The 22,227-nt window shown below is 41.4% G+C and overlaps 1 protein-coding gene across 1 annotated transcript in view; it reads right to left on the reverse strand.

Moving 5' to 3' along the window:
• Positions 1–6,537: 6,537 nt before the first annotated feature.
• The window catches only part of LOC107298319 (lactadherin-like), a 32,109-nt gene continuing 16,419 nt past the window's right edge, over positions 6,538–22,227 (reverse strand). The window contains exons 5-10 of the mRNA XM_015827692.1: positions 19,361–19,542; positions 17,763–17,918; positions 13,359–13,503; positions 11,235–11,419; positions 9,068–9,223; positions 6,538–6,748 (exon numbers count right to left, since the gene is read on the reverse strand). Of these exons, the coding sequence (XP_015683178.1) occupies positions 6,605–6,748; positions 9,068–9,223; positions 11,235–11,419; positions 13,359–13,503; positions 17,763–17,918; positions 19,361–19,542 (968 nt within the window). The 3' untranslated portion in view covers positions 6,538–6,604. The remainder of the gene's footprint in view (positions 6,749–9,067; positions 9,224–11,234; positions 11,420–13,358; positions 13,504–17,762; positions 17,919–19,360; positions 19,543–22,227) is intronic.

Raw genomic sequence — 22,227 nt, forward strand, 5'->3', positions numbered from 1 at the left:
AGAGAGAGAGAGAGAGAGAGAGAGAGAGAGAGAGAGAGAGAGAGAGAGAGAGACGCAGAAACAGAGACAGAGACAGAGAGACCTTTAAACTCAGCCAGTATTAAGTCAAAATCCTTTCAGAACGAATAAAACAAACAAAATTGTAAATATTCCTGGTTCGATGCACAAAGCAAACTTAAGAATACACCAGAGTCACCTTACAAGAGAGACGGGTGGCATAAAAATTTAATAAATAGATAAAATAAATAAACTGGAGGGAATTTATATAGCACCTTGTCTGTCTATAATCAGAGAATGCTGCATTCATGCTGGCTGTATTCACCATCACCATAAGCCGTGATTTATTTTAAATCTGGTTCATCCAATAAACCAACATAGTTAGGTTCACACTCATGCTCAGCCAAAACCAAACAAAATTCATCATGGCTTAGTGCAATGGGACACAGAGAGAGAGAGAGAGAGAGGCACGCCAATGCACGCACTCACACATGAATGCACCCCCAAACATACACAAACACCACACACAGATATACCTCCTTAAAATCTGTAAAAGTTGCAACAGGCAACAGGTTCTAAAACTGCAATAGACAGAACTAAACTGTATCCAGTAAATTCAAGGTAAGGGGGAGAATTTCTAATCATCTGTCATGACGACTCGCCTGCTTTATATAGCGGATTAAGGATCTTGAAAAGCAGCACTAAGCTCACAAGTGCACCAACGAATGCCTCCGTTGAAAGCCAAAATGTTACCGTACTTCTTTTTTTTTTAAAGTAGCAAAACTAAATAAATTCTCCCAGTATCATTTGGGATCCCTAGGTGAGAAAAAGGTATATAGAGAGGGCGAGACTATCTTGAAGCATCGAATTAGACGTGCAAGTGTACGAAACGTTAATCAGTTAATTGATCTGCCCAATGCCAGATCCTCGGTTTTGTTTAACGAGCTGACAGTTGTATTTACAACTGTGAAACAGAGGTGAGAGGGAGGGACTGACTGAATGGAAGCATGGGTAGGGAGAATGGAAGGAGTAGGAGAGTGAAACCAGCTGGCAGAACAATTCTCCCACCTTGGCACCGACTTTTATGAGAGCTGTGCCTGTCTCGGACAGCATCCAAGGCCCCAGCCTTTATAAGTAGCTGCTGAGCAATTAAGAATGTCCCATGCTCCCTCCGAGGCCAGCACCTCAAAACCTTTGGTTCTGGAAGAGCTGCAATTGAATCGTTTCTCTGGGCCTGGGGTCCTCCCAATTTCCCAGGGAGAGAAGCAACTCCTTACCGGATGGGCTATAAGCCATACCTCAAATGAGAGCATCCATGAAACATGGCCGGATGACAAAACCTTGAAGTAAAGTACAATGAAAAATAATAATAACAGCGAAAGACGCCCTTTTTCCAACGGCTCACAAACCGTGAGAACAAGACGGATTTTATTCAGCCATCTTTGAAATGCACCCAGCTTCTTCCAGTTCGGTGAGTGTATTCGCACGACACGCTTCTATGTCATGAATCGTGGTTTCTCAAGCCAATTTTCGCACAACCCGCTGAACTATAAACGAATTTCACAGCTTGGGTGATGCGCCATTGCAATTGGCATTTGGCAGTGTTTGCACAACACAATTGAGCTGTGGCGTTAGGGTCCTGCGAAAATTTCCCACCAAGTGATGGGGAATCTTAAAAGAGTTATTCTGAGGAGCTGAAACGTCCCTGCTTTCAGAAATTGAAGTCTTTCTCTCTTCGCGGTGCAAACGACAGAAGCACAGCTTAGTAGCAAAGCAAGCCCTTGTAGAGTGAAGGGTGCTAGGTTTCACCTCGTTTAAGAGTTTAGGTACCAGTCAATGCAAGAATCGGTGTCTAGTTCACAGATCACCCAAACCATGGTTTGCTTGGCATTCACACAACTTAAGTCAACTATCAGCCATGGTTTACAACATCACAAAAGCTCGATTCAGGTAACATGTCGAGTCACAATATGGTCCCTTGGATTTGGCGGAAGGGCACTGTGTAGACTCAGCTAGGAGATGCTTTGGTTTCTGGGGATGTTTCAGGTCCAGATCAAAGCACTCTGCAATTTTTAAGCCCTGAATTGTCTTCAGAGAAGGGTTTAATCCTCTGGAGATCTGCAGGTCATCTGGCAGACATGCTTGAAAAGGATTTTTCAGTGGTGTTATTAGGTTACATTTGGAAAGAAGACAGGCCCTTGCTTAGGAAAAAGAATACTTAAAGATAAACAGAAGGGGGATTTGGGGAAATTCAATATTTTGACCACTGGGAAAGTAAAAGGGATTAATAGAGATAGCTGGGTGGAGCTTATTGGTTCCCATAGCATTCTTCTAAAGTCCTCTCAACCGTGATTTTGTTTGGATTGTTCTTGAAATAAACAATTTGCTATTACCTCTGAGTACCTATCAGTGCTTATCTTGCTACAAGGTTCCTCCACTGTATAAATATCTATCCTCAGCATCTTTCAGCACAGCAAGACTGCCTCACTTCCACCCTGCACCACCCAAAAACCTCTGGAGATAATTCTGAAGAAGATGCTTCTACTGTACTCTTGTTGTTGTTGTTAGTTGCGAAGTCGTATCCAACCCATCGCGACCCCATGGACAATGTTCCTCCAGGCCTTCCTGTCCTCTACCATCTTCTGGAGTCCATTGAAGCTCACGCCTCCTGCTTCAGTGACTCCATCCAGCCACCTCCTTCTCTGTCGTCCCCTTCTTCTCTTGCCCTCAATCTTTCCCAGCATCAGGCTCTTCTCCAGTGAGTCCTTCCTTCTCATTAGGTGGCCAAAGTACTTGAGTTTCAACTTCAGGATCTGGCCTTCTAAAGAGTAGTCGGGGTTGATCTCCTCTAGGACTGACCGGTTTGATCGCCTTGCAGTCCAGGGGACTCGCAGGAGTCTTCTCCAGCACCATCGTTCAAAGGCCTCCATTCTTACACATTCTATATTCCCCAGCCAAGGACAATTCAATCCCTCAGTTCTTACTCTTGAACTACATCTGCCCCACTCTTTGCTACTTCTTGTACATTTTTGTGTTGTGTACTGTCTTGGTTGCTTTCAAGACTCAAGAGTTCGATTGTCCTAGTTAAAAAAATGAATATAGAAAAAAGAGAATTGCCCTGCAATAAATCGTCAGCATTTCCTGGTGTATCTTTGTGACTTCATTGTGTGGGGAAGAGGACAAAGTCTGCTGCCTTTTGCTGCCATACTCAAGGAAATTATTGAATTTGGAGCATTGTAGTTCACACAGACTTCTTCTGCTCAACAGAAGAATCTTAGCTATATGGGATCAGTGACCAATGGCTGGTCAAGTCCTGCTTAAATGCCTCCATCAAAGGGAAGATCACTCCCTCTTGATGTTTTTATTCTCATAACACGTTGCACATCAACATATTGACCATATTGTGGTTTAATTTAATAGAGCCCTGGTGGTGCAGTGATTAGAACCCAGTATTGCAGGCTAATTCTGCCGACTGCCAGCAGTTCAATCCCAACTGGCTCAAGGTTGACTCAGCCTTCCATCTTTCCGAGGTCGGTAAAACGAGGACCCAGATTCTGGGGGGCAAGATGCTGACTCTGTAAATCGCTCACAGAGGGTTGTGAAGTGTTATATAAGCCGAAGTGCTATTGCTATTAATTTGATAGCTTAATCCACACAGGGATAGAAGAGTGAGTAGTCATACTGGAGACACCTTCAGCATAAACATGGGACGTGATAATGGCTGGGTTATTCCAGTGTTATGGCATTTTTATCGATAGCGTTTGATGTTTTTATTGATTTGGTTGTCATGAAATGGTTCAGCAATGTTGTACACTGCTTAAAGTGTACAATGGAAGCAGTTTAAAAGCACTGGGTGGATGGAAGGTCAAGGTGGGCTCAGACAGCAACCAGATCAGAACGTGTAGACATGTGACACAACTGCACCTCAACAACAGGAAAGACGCCCAAGGATTCAATTTGTCCTCCAATTTGACAATTTTATCGTGGTTGTTAAGCAAATTGCCATGGTTCTTAAGTGAACCACATGGTTGTTCAGCAAATCCGGCTTCCCTATTGAGCTTGTCAGAAACTGGATGGGAAAGTCACAAATAGCTATCACATGATGCCAGGATGCTGCAGCCATCATAAATACATGCCCGTTGCCAAGAGCCCAACGGTCTCCAGCCTCATCCCTCCTCTACCTTACTCCTCTGAAGTCTCTTCCTTTCAATAAATTGAAACAGTCCTCAGAAAATAAGAGTTCACGTTCTTACACAAGTGGCATAGCCCTAAACTCGAAGTATCAACTTCATCCAGCAGCCCATCAAATTTGGGACTTGCAGTCTGATCCTGGCATCCTAAGAGCCAATTTCAGTCTTTGAAATCAGCTCCATATGGCAAATCAAGAAACTTTGAGCTATTTTCCGCTGTCAAAATTTCAGGAGAATCCTTGCTTTAAGCCACCAATGGCAGGAAACCTTCTGATGACCAAGAAACACACATCACCGTTTTTTGGAAAAGTCAAAAGCCATCAAGAGAGGCTGCGCCACACCTATGGTCACGGCTGAATTAGGGGGAAGTTTGAGTTTTATTGTTGTTCGCACAGGTTTGTACGTTGGCGGTTGATTGCACAGTCCGCCAGATGTTCAGAGTGGATTTGGCACTTTTATTCGCCTATCGAGTCCTTCCCAAGGATCTGGGCTAGGCAGGTGTTGTTTGAGGGCGCTAAAGGTATGATTGCAGGATTAAATTGAATGCCACACCATCTAAGGTGGTAAGAGCATAGAAAGACTCGTAGAAATACTGCAAGATCAGAAGATGTGGCAAGACCTGGCCCATAGAGTCGTCAAGAGTCGGATGTGATTGAATGGGTAACATCATCATCATCATCATCACTATATGCCACCCAACTTTCAACAAAGCTGAGCTTTCAAAACATGGATGTGCCAAACTGGTGAAGTAGCCATTTCCATCTGCTTCTTGCCTCGATATGGGCAGAAACCAGGCGGTCAGTTTTCTCCGGGCTGAGCCTGACAGGACACCGAAAGTGGCTGGGGCTGTCCATCACTTAGTTTGGACTTCTAGAGATACCCACTTGGACAAAAGTTTCAAAGGCTTTCTCTGAGTCTCCCCAAAGTAACCAGTCTAGGAAAGATGCCTTTTCATTTGTTCCACCCCAGCTCCTTCACCCTCCCATCCACTGGTTCTTTCTCTCTCTTTTTTTTAAAGCTCTTTTTAAGTTCTTTCTGAGTTCCATACATGGAAAGAGACGTTAGAAAGCGGAGTTCTTGTTTTAATATTGCCCGTCCTTCTTTTAACACTGCATCCCGTCGCGAAGTCACAGCCGTCATCAGAATTGCTTACAACTTTGGATTCCTTCGCCTCTGGGTTAATTACTTCCAGAATGCACATCCTCAGTTCTCCCCACTCTACCTCAAAGCGACGACAGAAAGACATATGTCCCAACCCACCCCTCCCTCAGCCCTGCCAAAAGAACGGTCCACATTTATTTGCATTTTTTTTTTGTTTTTTAGGGGGGGGAAAAATGTTTCTCTTCCCCTCCAGAAAATTCTATTTCTTTTTAGCGTCTCTGCCAAGCATGAAGTTGACATGACGGTGTAGAATTCTTGATGGGAGCTGTGGCAATGCGTGTGTGTGCGTACTTGGGGAAAGGAAGAGGTCAAGTGGCTTCAGAAGAGTCTGAGCGGGAGGCTAAAGAAGACAAAACAGCAGGATCCGTTTGAGTGAAAAATTTCATTCTCGTGGCTAAAAAGAAAAAAAAAAAAGAAATAAAGCTTCCAGTCCCCATGGTGGCAAAGTTAAATATAAACACAGGTGGGAATTGGCTGGAGCTGAGAAAATGGTGCTGTATGTTCCTCAGGCAGGAGAAGGATTGGCAAAGATGATTTATTCTCCTTCAGCAACTGGAGTAGAGAAAAAAATGCTGTATATATAAAACTGGGTGCATTTATTTAATTTTGAAAAGCGAGGTGGCAAAACTACCTGTTCCTTTGTCCACAAAATGCCCATCAGCTGTCTAAAAACAGAACCCTGGGAACTGTAATTTCTAGAGGAAGGGAGGACCTCTGCTAGGGAGCTCAAAGTTGCCCCCAAATTATAGTTTTGAGGGTGCCTTAAGAGAGGAGAAATGATTGCTAAACCCACTTAAATCTACAGGGTATGATCGTGCTCCAGGAGAACCCCAAAACTTGACAGGACCTTAAAAACAGAAAGTCCTGCCACAGAAAAAAAGGTCCTTAAAGTGCAGTGTTGGGAACCCACTGTGGAAGCCTCACCGTGATCATACAGACCAGGCAGCCATGCTTCAAAGAGCCAGCCCCATAATTTGAGAAAGCAAGAAGGGGGCAGGAAAAGACCAGGTAGGACATACTGAAGTTCCTTCTTTCTGATACCTTCTGGTAAACCATCTCTAAAAGTTTGGCAACGCCCAACCTGTGAAAGATGAGGCATTCTTACAAACGGTGCAAAAATAAAAAGATGGAGGAGATGATGCTGGAACCGTAAGCCTCACCAGGATCTCTGGGGGGGGGGAAAGGGGGGGGAAAGCATCCTTGGGGAGATGTGGAGCTGTCCGATTTTTGACACCATCCCCCCTTCGGTCAACCGCCTACTCATCGCATCCCAGAAGTTCCACTCGCAATGTGATGCGGTTGTGCCAAGCCTCAGGTAAGATGCGGACGAAGCGGGCGTGAAATGGCACATCAAACATGTTCTTCTTGTGAGAATTGTTGTCGTGGTTGCCTTGGAATAGCTACGTGGAGAAGGGAAGGAGGAGGAAAAGAAGAGGTTAATTTTGAAGACGTAAGCAAAGATCTGAAATTCTCACCACCCTTCTTCACTCAACAACATTGGCAAGAAAAAAAGCAAACCTTGCTTAATTTAACTGTCCTGCTTAGCAACAGAAATTGGGGGAGAGAGACCTTGCAGACCAATTTAAGAAGTAAAAGAATAAGTAATAATTGTGGTCACAAGTTGAGGACCTGTATAGGCGGATTGAGACAACTAACTTAAATTCGTCTGGGAAAATTTAAAAAAAAAAACAACCCAAGTTCGAAACACATTTCTGCTGCATTTTACTTGTTATTTGGATGCCTCATATATATTCATAGACAGACTCCAGATATTTTTAGCAAGGGAAACCACAGGCAAATAAGAGGCCGACACCAGTTAAAAAAAAAGGGGGGGAAATGTTAATAAAAGTCAAGTCTCTTCCAATTATATTTAACTCCAAATGACTCTGTTGCTTTCTTGGAAACACTGTAGAAATAATTCGTTATTGGCTTCTTTCAGAATGTTTTTAAAACTCCCCCATCCAGTGTACAGCCCTTGGATTTCCTGATAGTCTACTTTCCTAATACTAAGCAGATCTGACCCTGTTTAGCTATTTTTAGATGAAGTGCTGCCACCTGGTGTGACAATAAAAACACTGGCACTTTGATGGTAGAAGGGACGAACACAACCTTGGAGATAACTATGGAGGTTCTCAGTCATCCAGGTCGTGGTTGTCCCAAAGGTGCTTTTTCAAAAGATAACTGGACTTTTCTTGGGGGGTTTTTCCATCTCATCCAAGAAGCTTCTTCAGTTCTGAACTAAAAACAAAGCCCACTTCCTTTTGAAAAAGCACCTTTGGGGACATCCTTGGAGAATTACGTTTTGTCGTTTATTTTTATTTATTTTTTTCCACAAGGAAAACGTACAAGTTAACCAAGCCTAGGCCGAAGACAAATTCCAAAATGACGTAGTATGCCATAACTGAGAAGTCATAAAAACTTTTCATCAAACAAGACAGGAAAAAAGAAAAAGAAAAATGATCTAAAAGAAGGGACTTGATATCATATCTAAGAGGGAGTGGGGGATTAGAAGATTGCACTTATCTTTTGAAAAGAAGGCTAGAAGTCATATTTCCTAACATTAGTTCCCTGACTTCCTTCCCCTCTTCCCTCCCTCCCTCCCTCTCACAGGGGAATAAAATTTTGGAGAAACTAGAGCAGTGATGGCGAACCTTTTAAAGACCGAGTGCCCAAACTGCAACCCAAAACCCACTTAAGCATCGTTGAGTGCCAGGTGGGTATGGCCCATTGGCTGGGCGTGGCCCATTGGCTGGGCGTGGCCCATTGGCTGGGCGTGGCCCATTGGCTGGGCGTGGCTGCAGTGGTAACGGCAGACTGGGTGGGACTAAAAAGTTCAATCAATCAATTTCAACTTTGCAAGATCTTTTTTTTCCCCGCGAGAAGTTGAAATTGACTGATTGATTGAACCTTTTTTTTTTTGCACATGGCGGTGGAGGCCTAAAGCTAAAAGGTTTTATAAAACCCAGCTGAAGGCCTAGGACTGGGGTGACGGCGAGTGTGCCCACAGAGAGGGCTCCGAGTGCCGCCTCTGGCACCAGTGCCATAGGTTCGCCACCACTGAACTAGAGGATACATTTCAGCACAGCATTGATAGAACAGTCTTAGAAGTACTCCATGACATACAGAAAATGTGCTACGGGAAAAAAATTGGAATATGGAGGGATTAAGAATATGCTTGTATTGCTGTAGCTTTGATTAGACATCAGTTGTTTTCATTTCTTTATATATGGCCTAGGGAGGATTTTAAATCGGGTTTATCTTAAGAGTAATTTTAAATAGCACAGCTTTAAATATTCGGTTTTAATTGGTTTTACTTGGGTGGGGTTGTAAATGTGTTTATGTTTTTTAATATGTTGTGAGCCGCCCTGAGTCCCGTTGGGAGAAGGGCGGGATATAAATCAAATAAAATAAAAATAAATAAAAAAAATAAATATATGCTAGGATGGACGGATGGATGGATAGATGGATGTTGAAACCTGGCACTACTGTATTACAACCCCTGTTGAGAATCATTTGAGGTGGACTACAGATCTTCTAAATTAATATAAGTGAAGGAAAGCTGGGGGAACATTACACTAACAAAAAGATAGTCTGCAACCGCATAACATTACCCCACAATTATTCTGAAAAGGCTCAACTGCAGGATGCTAATGTTTTTTAGTCCAAGACAGACCCTGCATTGACTCTCAATCTTACAAAACTTTTTTGCCCAATTCTACCTTGATGCTGTTTGTCTTATCGTCGTGGTAGACAGTCCAGGATTTCCCATCATTGCTGTAGGCCACTTTGTAGGCTGCTACGTACTGAATGTGCCCAAAATCTCGTGCTCCCTGTGTTATGATCCCAGACACTTTTTTCACTTTCAGAAGATCAATCTGCAGAAAGAAAACACAATCTTTGCACTGGTGGAAGTAAAAGCTCCTCTCTGGGAGGAGGTTTTGAAATACTTATAGCAGAACTACTAGATTTTGTAACAGCTTTGCTCCTTATGCCAACTGTCTTATAAATTCACAGGATTCTTTTTTTCACCATGTATATGAATACGTTCGAACTAGACAGTGATGTTTCTCTGTGTCATATATGTGCGTTTGTGTGTGTGGCTTTATGCATAACGGTATTTGTTTTGAGAGCTGACTGCAACAAAATTTCATTTTAATGTAGGCTGATTAGCATGCATTTAAAGGGACAATAGCAGTTTTTATTCTATTCTATTCTCTTCATCAAATCAAATCAGTCTTCTTTATAGCCGTAGGTGAATATCACTGGATGGAGTACAGTTGTTATGAAGAAACATGAAAAATATAATAGGTAAAATGTTGCATGTAAGAATGTACTCACATCTATATACTGTATGAGTCACAAAAGATATAAAAAGGACAATTCAAAGGCGTTCTATAGAAGGTCCATATACTGTAGAGTTTCAAAAGCAAAAAGCTAACTAGGAGTCACTTTCCAACTAAAAAGTAAAACTGCCCAGAATCATTGGCACTTGGGCTCTCTCTATATATATTGAATTTAATAATAATAATAAAGAGGATGATTATAATGTATCAAATAAAGTGAGATGGGAGCAATCGAAAAGTATAAGGGAATAAGACCTACTGCGCTTCAAACAAGCTGTTCTCAACAGGAAATCTTTAGCACCCTAAAGTGCATTCAAGAGAGAAGTTATTATTATTTTTAATCAGGAGGAATATTGCCCTTTAAGAACTAACAAAAAACTGAGCAGACCGAGCTTGCATCCTTCACTTCTCTCCCATCCCTCTTTTCCTTTTGTGCTAAGGTTTTAAGGCTTTGCAAACTCAATATTCTTTGAAATGAAAAGAGGTCCTGAAAAAAACTTCAAAATGATAATTGGAAACCCGCTGAGAAGGACCCGGTTTTATTCAACAATTCTGTGAATGAATAGAATTGGTTTGGACCAAGATTTGAGCTTGGAAGGACAAGGGAGGTATTTTATATCTATCATGGAACTGCCAAATGTAAACGGCACTGTTCATCCTCCAAGATCAAAAACCGTTATTTTAAGACTCAGTTAAAATATACCAGTTCAAGCAAACTGGCATATCCTTATCCTGTTTTTCTCGTTACGTTTGCAATCCTCTCCTTCCTGAGACATTAGATTTGCTTCATTGCCTCTGCACACAAGGTAGGAATCCAACATATTCATGTATCTTTTGTTTAAAGCAATGCTACTAGCCAGTAGGATGAGAGACAAGCTACTCACAAATAGAGAAACACACCATTGAATTTTTTTTTTGAGGAGGACTGAAAAAATGTTTTTGTTTAGCAAGAGCTGTACACATACTGAAAAATGAACCAGATCCCAAACTAACCGAATAAAACATTCTGGTTTCTAGTAAGCTAATTTTTTTTCTAAGTGGAAAAATAACTTCACTGTTATTTTTTAAAATAATACAGGTAGTCTAGTACTTACAGCTGGCTGCTTAGCAAGTTGTTAAGTTAGTAAAACGGTTGTTACTAAGTTGTTAAGTCAATCTGGCTTCCCCGTTGATTTTGCTCGTTAGAAAGTCACAAAAGGGGATCGCGTGACCCCGGGACACTGCAACCGTCATAAATACAAGCCAGTTTCCCAGCGTCTGAATTTGGATCACGTGACCACGGGGATGCTACACAGTCACGTGAAAAATGATCCTAACTCACTTTTTTTTTTCAGTGCTGTTGTAACAGAATGGTTACTAAATGAACGGTGGTGAGTCAAGTACGTTCTTCTTTCTGTTATAAATTAGGCAAGGAAGCTGGATGGTTACAGTAAGGACCACCTTTATCAGCACTACCCCACAGATTCCAGTTAAAACCATTTCTTCTTCTTCTTCTTCTTCCACCAGCTTTGACACCCCACCCCCCGCTCTGGCAAGGACATACCTGAAGCCACTCGCCTGGCACGTTCCTGAGGGCAGTCCAGGCATTGGATTTCCCAGTGTTATCAAGGCGGGCATAGTAAGGGTGCCAAGTCATACTACTAAAACCCCAGGTCTTGTACACGCTGGAGGCTGTGATCTGCCGGTCAGAGACGCGATGGGACTTCACGCCCAGAGGATCGGAGCAACCTGCCGTGTTGAAATACACTGTAACACAACGATTTATAGACGCAGTGAAAGGCAAGAGTTCATAAGCAAGAAGACTCTCCCAAAGAGGGTGCTTTCAAGGAGAACCTTCTCCCAAAAGTCCCCCAAGAGGGAAATCAATTTTTAAAGCAACAGAAGACATCCAGATAGCAAGCACCACCAGACGCTATCCTGGTGATCGCTGATGCAGATAGAGGATAGCAAGAGCAAGAGCGCTTAGATTTATATACCACTTCACAGTGCTTTACATCCCTCTCTAAGCGGTTTGCAGAGTCAGCGTCTTGCCCCCAACAACCTGGGTCCTCATTTTATGGACCTGGGAAGGATGGAAGGCTGAGTCAACCTTGAGCCGGTGAGACTCGAACTGCCGAACTGCAGACAGCTGGCAGTCAGCAGAAGTAGCCTGCAGTACTGCCATCTAACCACTGCCCCAGCACGGCTCTTGGTTAGCATTTATACAGTTAACAACCTGCCAGCATTCTACACTCCAGATTAAGGATATACATTTAGCTAGTTTTGCATCAACAGTCACTGACACTGAAAATGGGAAAGTATTTAATTTTTGCATTTTTCAAGCCCATCTCCAAACTATAAGATTAGTTAGTATTTGAAAGGCACAATCCACTGGATGTTGCCACACACCTCGTTAGTTTAAAAAAGATGGGAACTGGGAAAATGCTGGCACAAAAAGTCACACTTCCATGAATATGTAGAAATGCAGAGGATTTACAAAAATAGCATTAAGCAAAACTGCAAGGAATAGTGACTAGATTTGGGGAAAGTGCACAAAGAGGACTGCATTTTGGTGCACATTTTAAAAAATGAGAATCAACTTGACAGATTTACAATACTCGGTCATTTGTAGAACAGACGGTTTTGCCTTCCATTTGTCGTTCTTCTGTGTTTTCCTGCCAATTTCATTTTTTCCCCTTTCTACTAAGGGCATGCAAATGTTTCATTTCAAGCCATTTTATTTATTGGTATTTAAAACAATTCATATAACCACCCATCTTATAACCAGCTCTGGCCTGCTTCCAATCAAAACAGCAGAAAAGTCCCGCGTGCAAAATGACCTCTCTTGGGCACTTGGGAATGGACTTGAGACAGGATATATTTTAAAAAAAAAGGCTTGAAATGAAGTCTTCTGAACAACTCTACTTTCTACCTAGAAATTTACTAAGGACAAAGAGATGGGACCAAGACAACTTCATGATGCTTTAAGATGTTTAGAGATTGTCCATCTGAAAGCAGTTAATGAGAAAGAGGTCCAGGCCCCCTTAAGTTGGAATATGGAGACCTCACAGTTAGCAAGAAAGATTCCCAGGACCATAAGTCAAGTTCACTGAAGCCTAGTGTAAGTCAGCCATGCTGGCAAGTCTCATCCTTTAGCTGAAGGTACCATATTTAAATCATGAGCAATGCCAAATATAGACTTGCCCCCTAAATAAAATATTTAGATGGTCCAGCAGCATCCCCTCTTTGCGTCAGCATGTCACCATCTACTTAAAAGAGTCAAGACTGTCTATCATTCTATGCAAAAAGGCTGACCAAACTCATCCACATCATTCATACAGCTTGCAAAATTCTGACTTTCCTGAGGGATAATTTAAACCACCCAGGCACCGTTTTAATTTTTTTTTCAATACACCAAGCTGGCAAATTGTTCCAAGTGCTCAGAATGACAGGCCTAATTTTCAAGGGCTATTGGAAAGTAGAGGACCTCCAAAAATGAAGTTTTGGATTCCAGAGAACCTCTTTAGGGTTTCCATGATCTTCTGTCAGCACTTTTGCTTTCCTTTGCTCAATCCCCAGTTAAGGAAAAGGATGTTGTCTATGAAGACACCAGAGACCGGTTGTCCAATTATCCATGCAAGAGCGTGCACCTCCACCCAAATTCATTAGACCAATGGGAAGCATTTACCATTCATTTCACAGCCAATCAGTTCAAACCGCAGAGTGTAGCCACCCTCGAACGTTACTGGGTGGATTCGGAAATACTGGGCGATGACTGGAGAATTAAACATGTTGGTCACTGCAGCATATCGGTCTGTATTGCCTAAGAAAATCTGCAGGAAGGAAAATATAAAATGAAGAGTATCTTAGGGGTAGGAATGTGAACCTCTTTCCAGTGCTACACAGTCCTGGAGACACTGCTTTTCCATATATACTTGTACAATAATAGCATAACGGCTAGATTATGGGGTTTTGGTCACAGATATGAGAATGCAAATCCCTTTTTGGATGCACGGATAATTTATCTTGAACCACTTCTACTTTTAAGTCAACTTTCATGAGTATGTATGACAGGAACACAGGTCGACCTACATAGATGCAGACTGTGGTGGGATTCAAATATGTGAACAACCGGTTCTCTGTGTGGATGCAGGTTCTGGAAGTCCATTCTGGGCCTGGGCAACACAAAATTAGCTACTGGTTCTGCCGAAGTGGTGCGAACCAGCTGAATCCCACCACTGGATGCAGATTAATCTAAGTTCCCAAAGCCCAATTGGACTCAAATAAGCCATGGAAGCTAATACCCTCTATATTTAACTCACAGTTGAGTTAATTATAATATATCCAAAAAAATATGAGGGAGTGGGGTAAGAAAAGAGCTAAACCAAGAACCTGGATCATACAGTCTAACAAGATTGAGCAGATCCATATTTTGAAACATCTAGGAGTGCTTTTTGATAACAAGGATTCTCGGAAGGACATCATAGTGACATTTTCTAGACAGCACTGTGATCTCTGCTGGAATCAAGCTTTTTTTTTTCCACCAAAGGGGGGAGCTAGTTCCTCCTACTCCATCTAGCTTTTCAAAGCTAAAACGAACTCAGAAGTGGGCATCTATGCCATAAAAACACAATATAAATGCTGCAACCAAAGTTCTTGGGAGCACTTTTGACCATTCCAAAAATGTGTATGGAATCCATTACTATCTTCAGTCTTGAGGTAGGATGCCCCAAACTGACATAATGGTTTGGTGCCTGATGATTATCTAATGCAGAAGTTTTCAAACTTGCTCCTCGGGAATTCTGGGAGTTGAAGTCCACAAGTCATAAAAGGGCCAAGTTTGAAGACTCCTGATCTAATGGTTCAACACCTCATTTTTCCCAACCAGACTCTTATTACACCTTGTATTGATAGAGAAAAGTTAAATCAAGTTGGAGTGATCTTATAGAATCCGAGCCAGCTTTCTATGGTCTTTCAGCTGAGTACTCTTGACTTTGGATTACAGTATCACACACCTATTCCTTCAGAGCATGAAGGATATAAATTGCAGATCAGTTGGATCCCACAGAATGGCAAAACCTGGATTCCAAGATGACCTGTGTACTCACCAAATATCTAACATCTCTCCTTTTCCTTAGGTTGAAAAGGATTTGTATAATATCTTGCTGCCCATTTTCTTGGACAACTGATAATTAATACCTTCTTTATTTAAACAAATCTGTCCATCCAGTTCAAGAGAAATCAAAACCATCATTCACATACTGTTGTGTTATATAACATGTACAGGAAAATATAAGGCACCCATTCATTCTGCATGTCTTGCAACAACGTTCTAGATGGACAAATCTTTGGTGTCCAAAGTATTTGCCTTCTAATACTAATGACAACCCTGTAGGCAAATTTCCTGTGGCAGAAGTTAAGACACATCAAGTCCTAATATCCCCGATTGTTCTATATTTATTTGTTCTCATAAGCTTTTATATCTTATTGTGCATGGATCACTGAGCAAAATAAAGATTGCATTGTACTAAGGTAAGCTACATGCGTAGGATAATACAATCCAACAAGGATACTATTATATATTACTGCTAAAATAAATAAAAATAATCCTTATAATTGATGAACTAAAGAACATAAAGTTTTGCAACTGACTAATATAGAGAAACAAAAGACTGTAACTGACAGATATTTTTTCTTTTAATGACCTTGTAATCCTTTGCATCGGGGCGGCTTAATGGAGCTGAGTGTTTACTGGCTGGATGCCCTTCCTGATGCCTACGCAGAGTTCACAGCAGATATTTCCTCTTTGTTCCCGGAGAGAGAAATATCTGCTGCTAGTTAGGATCGAACTCACAGCCTCCTGATTGTGAGGCAAAAAATCCACCTCTAAGCCACCGCACGGCTCCTATAACTGGCAGATTAATCAAGGCCAAACCATCTTCATTTGTTTGATTCCACATTAAACGATATGACATATCATTTTATATACATTCAATTCATATATATATATAGCAGAAGCTTCTCATCCCATCCTACTTTTGTCCCTTCTGTCAAAATTAATATATTTTGTGAAATTTTGGGGAAAAGCAAGTCAAATTGTATGAAGTTAAGCAAAACCATTCATGCTCTTGGTTTTTAGTCTTCACTAAACTCTTGTTTTTTATATTTATGCTTTTATTGCATCATAAGCTGTCCAATGGGATAATGAGATGGGCGGCCTATAAATTTAATAAATAAAATAAAACTAGTTAAACCCAGTTACAGCATGTGGGATTTTTATTGTTTTAGTATTTAGCATTCAGCTCAAGAAAAAAAAAAGACTTTTGTTTGTAATATTGAGTAAGAGAGCAAGGATGCAAACCGCCTGGTTAATTTAACTAGATCCACAAACTTTGGTTGATTGAGTAAAGTTTAGTCCTGAGTAAACATGATGCTGAAAAAATTCCTATGACAGCTTTTACTAACAGTTTCCCCAGTTCTGACTGCTCATTAATGCAGAGGCTTGGAGAATAACTCACATAATCATATATATTTTTTTTAAGAATGAGGTCAATTCAGCATTCAGCTCTTAGAGGCTACACCCCACATGCCTCAAGTTAATACTGGAACTAACTCACTCAAAGGTGCTTTGTGCCTTCCCTCCCCCCCACAAGGTGAGAAGAACTTAAATTGGTATGTGTTGGGGGGGGGAACAGAGAGAAAGAGAAAAGAAGCCCAAGAAGAACTGACAAAGTCAATGATGCTTGAAGAAAAATCTGCTTCTGATTATCCTACTTGTCAGGGCTTGCAAAAAAAAAAAAAAAATCAGAACTGCTGGATTTCCAAATATTTAACACCAACTGAACCTCTTCAAATACCCTGAAGCTATAAAACTGAATGCTACTACCGATCCATCTGGAGCCAGGAGAAAATTAAATATAATTAGCATTAAGTATAGGGGAGGGCAAGGTGCTAAAAAGTCAGTCTATAGGAATGGAATTCTAGCAATGCAGATACTAAGTCATTCCCCCCCCCAAGCTTTTTTTTTTTTTTAAGTGTCATGGAAAACTTTTGTCCCCGTTTATGTTTACAATATCTCATAACACACATAATTTTCTATACAAGAACCAGTTTGGTGTAGTGATTAAGGTGTCAGGCTAGAAACTAGGAGACTGTGAGTTCTAGGTCCTTAGACCCCAAGCTAGCTGGGTGACTTTGGGCCTTCTCTCTCAGCCTGAGGATGCAGGCAATGGCGATCCACTTCCGAAATCTTGAAATCAAGAAAACTGTAGGGACTACTGCTATCCAGACAGTTGCCAGGAATTAACACACACATTCACATACACACCCCCCCCCCCCAAAAAAAACCCTTTCCAGGGGTTTGGGGGAAAAAATCGCAGAACATTTTCTCCCCATGTATGTTTATAATATTTCATAATATAGAAATAATTTCTATACGTCTTACACCAATTTATACAATGGCTCAGATAAATTGCCAAGGCCTTTTAAATGCAAACCATACTACTTTACACATGTAACTCATACATGTTCCTGATGGGAAGCTTTTTTAGTATGTGTGAGACAGAAAGGGAGGGAAGGAAAGAAGGAAGGAAGGAAACAGGAAGGTGGTGGGAGGAAATACGGAAGGAAGGAAGGAAGGAAGGAAGGAAACAGCAAGAGAAGAGGAGGGAAGGGGAGGGGAGGAGAAACAGAGGGAGGGAGAAAGGAAACAGGAAGAGGAGAGGAAGGGGAGAGGGGGGAGAGACAGGGAAGGAGAGAGGAAGGAAGGAAAGAAACAGGAAGAGAAGAGGAGGGGAGGAGAGGAGAGAAAATAAGAGATATTCTTCTTCGTGTGCGAAGCCTGTAGGCTTTTGCTTCACTGGATAGAAGAATTAAGGAAAAAATTAACGAAAAGTTAAAGGAAGCCAAAGATCTCCACTCTGTAGCACATCTGATAATGCTTTCGTTGTCCAGCGTCATACTCTTGAAAGGATAACATGTAAACAAAGCAAATCTGATCGTTCCAAAATGTTTACATATCCTAAGCATGGTTTAAAATAATTCCTTTGTTTTTCTTTCCTTCTTTCGCCTTCAGCCACTCTCTCTTACCCACCTTTTCATGGTTTTGATTCTCATCTTTGTAGAATTCAAATACTCGTCCATCTAGACTGTAGGAAACTTTGTAAGACCGAACAAACTCTGATGCTCCTAGACGGCCTGCCCCTTGAGTAACGATCCCAGAGAGGAACATTTTTTTCAACAGATTGATCTGCATGGAATAAAAAAAAGAAGGGGGGGAAGGACTTTAAAAGAGGCATAGTCAATCAAACTGGCTGGAAAAAGCCAAATGAAAACAGCACATGAAAACAGCAAAACCAAGTATTTGATCCTGTGTCAAAAGTTAGACTGTATTGAAGTGACATTATTCTTTGAGTCTGTTCTGCATATGTGCGTTCTGCTTTGTTAATTAGCTCAACATAGTAATTTTCATTAGACAAGGTTAAATTGTAATCTCCCCAGGGGCCTGGATCGGTTTGTTTTTTTTAAAAGAAAGCCAATGCCATCTAGAAATATAAAGGAACATGAACTATCAACAGGAAATGAAAAATTGTGTGAGAATTTCCATGCCAAACTCTATCTAGCCAAAGACCAACTTAAGCTTTTTTGTTGTTATTGTTTTAAAAAATGTAACAGGGTTTTGTTTCCCATCTCACTATGAATAAAATGTAGGATTGTTAAACTGGCATACTTTTTATATTAACATTGTGTATTTTTGTTTTTTGCTTCAGTGTACGTGAAGAGGTTATTTTATTATATATTTGGATCTGTACTGAAGAAAGTGGGAAATCACTCTTGTTGTATTTCTTTTTTTCCATTTTTTTTCTTGCCCTTTCTAACGTCTTATTGTCTTTTGATTCCCTTCCTCTTTTTCCTGTCATTTTGTATTTTATCTCTTCCTGAAACTAATTAAATTGGCTCAAATAAAAAGAGGTAGGATTATAAGAAAGCTTAGCAAGAGAGAAGTTGACCTTTGCTTTCTGAGTTCTAGCACATCACCACCGGCCAATTCTGACACTGTGTTTATGTTTTAAAGAGAGCTTTTGTGATATCAAAGGACGCATAAAAAAGAACTTTAATCTTGGCAGGCATGTTGGCAGATGTTCTTTAACTTCATCGGTCTTAGCAGGCTTGTCCAACTAAAAAGATAAAGGTGCTGCAATCTAACCACACCTAGAGCAGGGATGTCAAATTCGACACGTCAAGTGACATGTCACGACATGGTAGTTTGACACCCCTGATCTAGAGCCCCCAACTACTCTCTGCTAATTGTTACATGTCCTAGAGTGGCTGCAGGTTGGGTGAAGAATCCACTGTGTCATGTCATAATCATCAACAGACACTCAGCTCTGAGGCCAGTTCATACAGACATAACAGCAATAGCATTTAGACTTATATACCGCTTCATACTGCTTTACAGCCCTCTCCAAGCAGTTTACAAAGTCAGCATATTGCCCTCAACAATCTGGGTCCTCATTTTGCCGATTTCGGAAGGCTAGAAGGCCGAGTCAACCTTGAGCCGGTCAGGATCGAACTCCAGACTGTGGGCAGAGTTAGCCTGCAATACTACATTCTAACCATTGTGACACCACTGATAATGTTTCCATTCCCCTTTTTGGCTCTTCGAACGGAGGCTTCTTCTTGCACCAATACCTGAATCCAAGGTTTTTTGTCCTCGGTGCTGGCTCTCCAGGCATTCACAATTCCGCTGTTCTGGAGGCGAGCAAGTTCAGGGGTCCAGCGTTGCATACTCATAAGGCCATGATATATCGATGATGCTGTAAGCTGAGTGTCTGCAATAGCTCTCGTCTGCATGCCCAACTCATCTTTACAGCCTGGATGAATGAATTTTGAAGAGGGAGAAAGAAGAAAACAAGAGCATTGGAAAAAGCTGGAATCAAAGGGTCAAGGAGGAACGTAAGAACCAGAATTTAAAAACAAAACACAACAGCGGAGTCTCCTATAAAATTAGGATCGAATCATCCAATGTACTCTTGGGGGGAACTCAGGCTCCAAACATGGATCTGGCTGTAATGAAAGAAGTACCATTCACACATCAGGCCGTTCAAGAAATGTCTCAAAAGGGAATAAACTTTGGGTGGGAGAAGGTCTCGCCTTTGGTGAGATGGATAGCATACAAGCTAGGGAGGGAGGGAGGAAATTGAAGGGAGAGAGGGAGGGAGGGAGCAAGGAAAGGAGAGAAAGAAAGAAAAAGAGAGAAAGAAAAAGGAAAAAAGATGGAGGGAGGGAGGAAGGTAAAGAAATAAAAAAGGAAGAAAGAAAGAAAGAAAGAAAGAAAGAAAGAAAGGAAGGAAGGAAGGAAGGAAGGAAGGAAGGAAGGAAGGAAGGAAGGAAGGAAGAGAAAGAAAGAAAGAAAGAAAGAAAGAAAGAAAGAAAGAAAGAAAGAAAGAAAGAAAGAAAGAAAGAAAGAAGAGGGAGGGAGGGAGGAAATTGAAGGGAGAGAGAGAGGGAGGGAGGAAGCAAGGAAAAGAGAGAAAGAAAGAAAAAGAGAGAAAGAGAAAGGAAAAAAGATGGAGGGAGGGAGGGGTGGAAAGAAATAAAAAAGGAAGGAAGGAAGGAAGGAAGGAAGGAAGGAAGGAAGGAAGGAAGGAAGGAAGGAAGAAAGAAAGAAAGAAAGAAAGAAAGAAAGAAAGAAAGAAAGAAAGAAAGAAAGAAAGAAAGAAAGAAAGAAAGAAAGAAGAGGGAAGAGGGAAGGAGGGAGGAAATTGAAGGGAGAGAGGGAGGGTGGAAGCGAGGAAAAGAGAGAAAGAAAGAAAAAGAGAGAAAGAGAAAGGAAAAAAAGATGGAGGGAGGGAGGAAGGGAAAGAAGAAAGAAAGAAAGAAAGAAAGAAAGAAAGAAAGAAAGAAAGAAAGAAAGAAAGAAGAGGGAAGGAGGGAGGAAATTGAAGGGAGAGAGGGAGGGAGGGAGGAAGCAAGGAAAAGAGAGAAAGAAAGAAAAAGAGAGAAAGAGAAAGGAAAAAAGATGGAGGGAGGGAGGGAGGGAGGAAGGTAAAGAAAGAAAGAAAGAAAGAAAGAAAGAAAGAAAGAAAGAAAGAAAGAAAGAAAGAAAGAAAGAAAGAAAGAAGAGGGAGGGAGGGGGGGAGGGAGGGAGGAAGATGGCTTTCTACATTTGATATAATTCCATGGTGCCTGCAACGCATCTGATGAACATAGTGCTTTGAAACAGGCCAGGCTTCCTGCCCTTGCAGGAAAGGCATCCCAGGTCCTCACACCTGTCTCCACATCTGTCCCTGGTTTGGGTCTCTCTTACAAGAAGGGTTTCCATTTTTCAACTTCATCCTCAAATTGCTTAAGGGTTTCTTTTAAATTTCTCTTGGGGGCTTTTCTTGATGGCAGCGCTATCTCTCGTCAGGTTTGCTGAAATCTCCCTGCCAGCCCTTATTTCTCACCGGAAAAGACCACCAACGGTTGGAGAGCAACTTCCTCATGGATTTCTTTGGGATTTAATGGAATCAGCAGTTTGTCTTGCCCCAGCTCCTTTCCCCTTGAATATCTCCTGTCCTTTGCCCGTAAATAAATATCCGAATAAACACACCTCCGTCTGTCAGAGCCGAGCTACTAAGACTATCCTTCAGTAATGAGAAACATTACTACTGTCAAGGGTGAACAGGGAATTCCAGTTATCCTCTGAATGAAAAGCAATAATAAATAACCAAAGAATCAAAGTGGTTAGGGGGAAGGAAAAAAAAAAGGTCATTCAACAGTCTAACCCAGATTTCACGCATGTTGGACAGCCTCAAGTAAGCCATTAACTGAGGCAACACAGCCTACCTCACTGGGCGGTTGTGGGATTGAACAAAAGCAAAAAGACAAAAGCTCTTTATATGCTTTTTTTTTTTTTTTAAATACATTTCGGAAAGAAAGAAAAAAAAAGTAAAACACAATGCCCTTTTGTGCAGCTTGTTTTGTTTTGGGCCGCGCTGGATTGCCGACGAAAGCCAGCTTTTGCATTTGTTCAGAAAAGCAGAAAATGTTTATGACTTCTCTTGCCTTGTGACTGAGCCGTAGGTTCAAAGGGGGGGGGGGTTCCAATCACTCTGCTTTTGGATACAAAGGTTCACTAAGAGGAACAGGCAGATCTTAATCAAAGATCTACCTAATCCATTGTTTTTTTAAAAAAAAAATTCATCATGATGATGATGATGATGATGATGATGATGATGATGATGATGATAATAATAATAATATTAATAATAATAATAATAATAATAAAAAAAAAAAAAAGTTGGAAGGGACCTTGAAGGTCATCTAGTCCAGCCCCCTGCTCAGGCAGGAAACCCTATACCATTTCGGACAAATACCTGTCCAGTCTCTTCTTAAAAACTTCCAGTGTTGGAGCATTCACCGCTTCTAGAGGCAGGTTGTTCCACTGGTTAATTGTTCTAACTGCCAGGAAGTTTCTCCTTAGTTCTTGGTTGCTTCTCTCCTTGATTAGTTTCCATCCGTTGCTTCTTGTCCTGCATTCAGGCGCTTTGGAGAATAGCTTGACTCCCTCTTCT

Source organism: Protobothrops mucrosquamatus, unplaced genomic scaffold (assembly GCF_001527695.2).
Source record: "Protobothrops mucrosquamatus isolate PMUCROS unplaced genomic scaffold, P.Mucros_1.0 scaffold3871, whole genome shotgun sequence".
Classification (NCBI taxonomy): Eukaryota; Metazoa; Chordata; class Lepidosauria; order Squamata; family Viperidae; genus Protobothrops; species Protobothrops mucrosquamatus.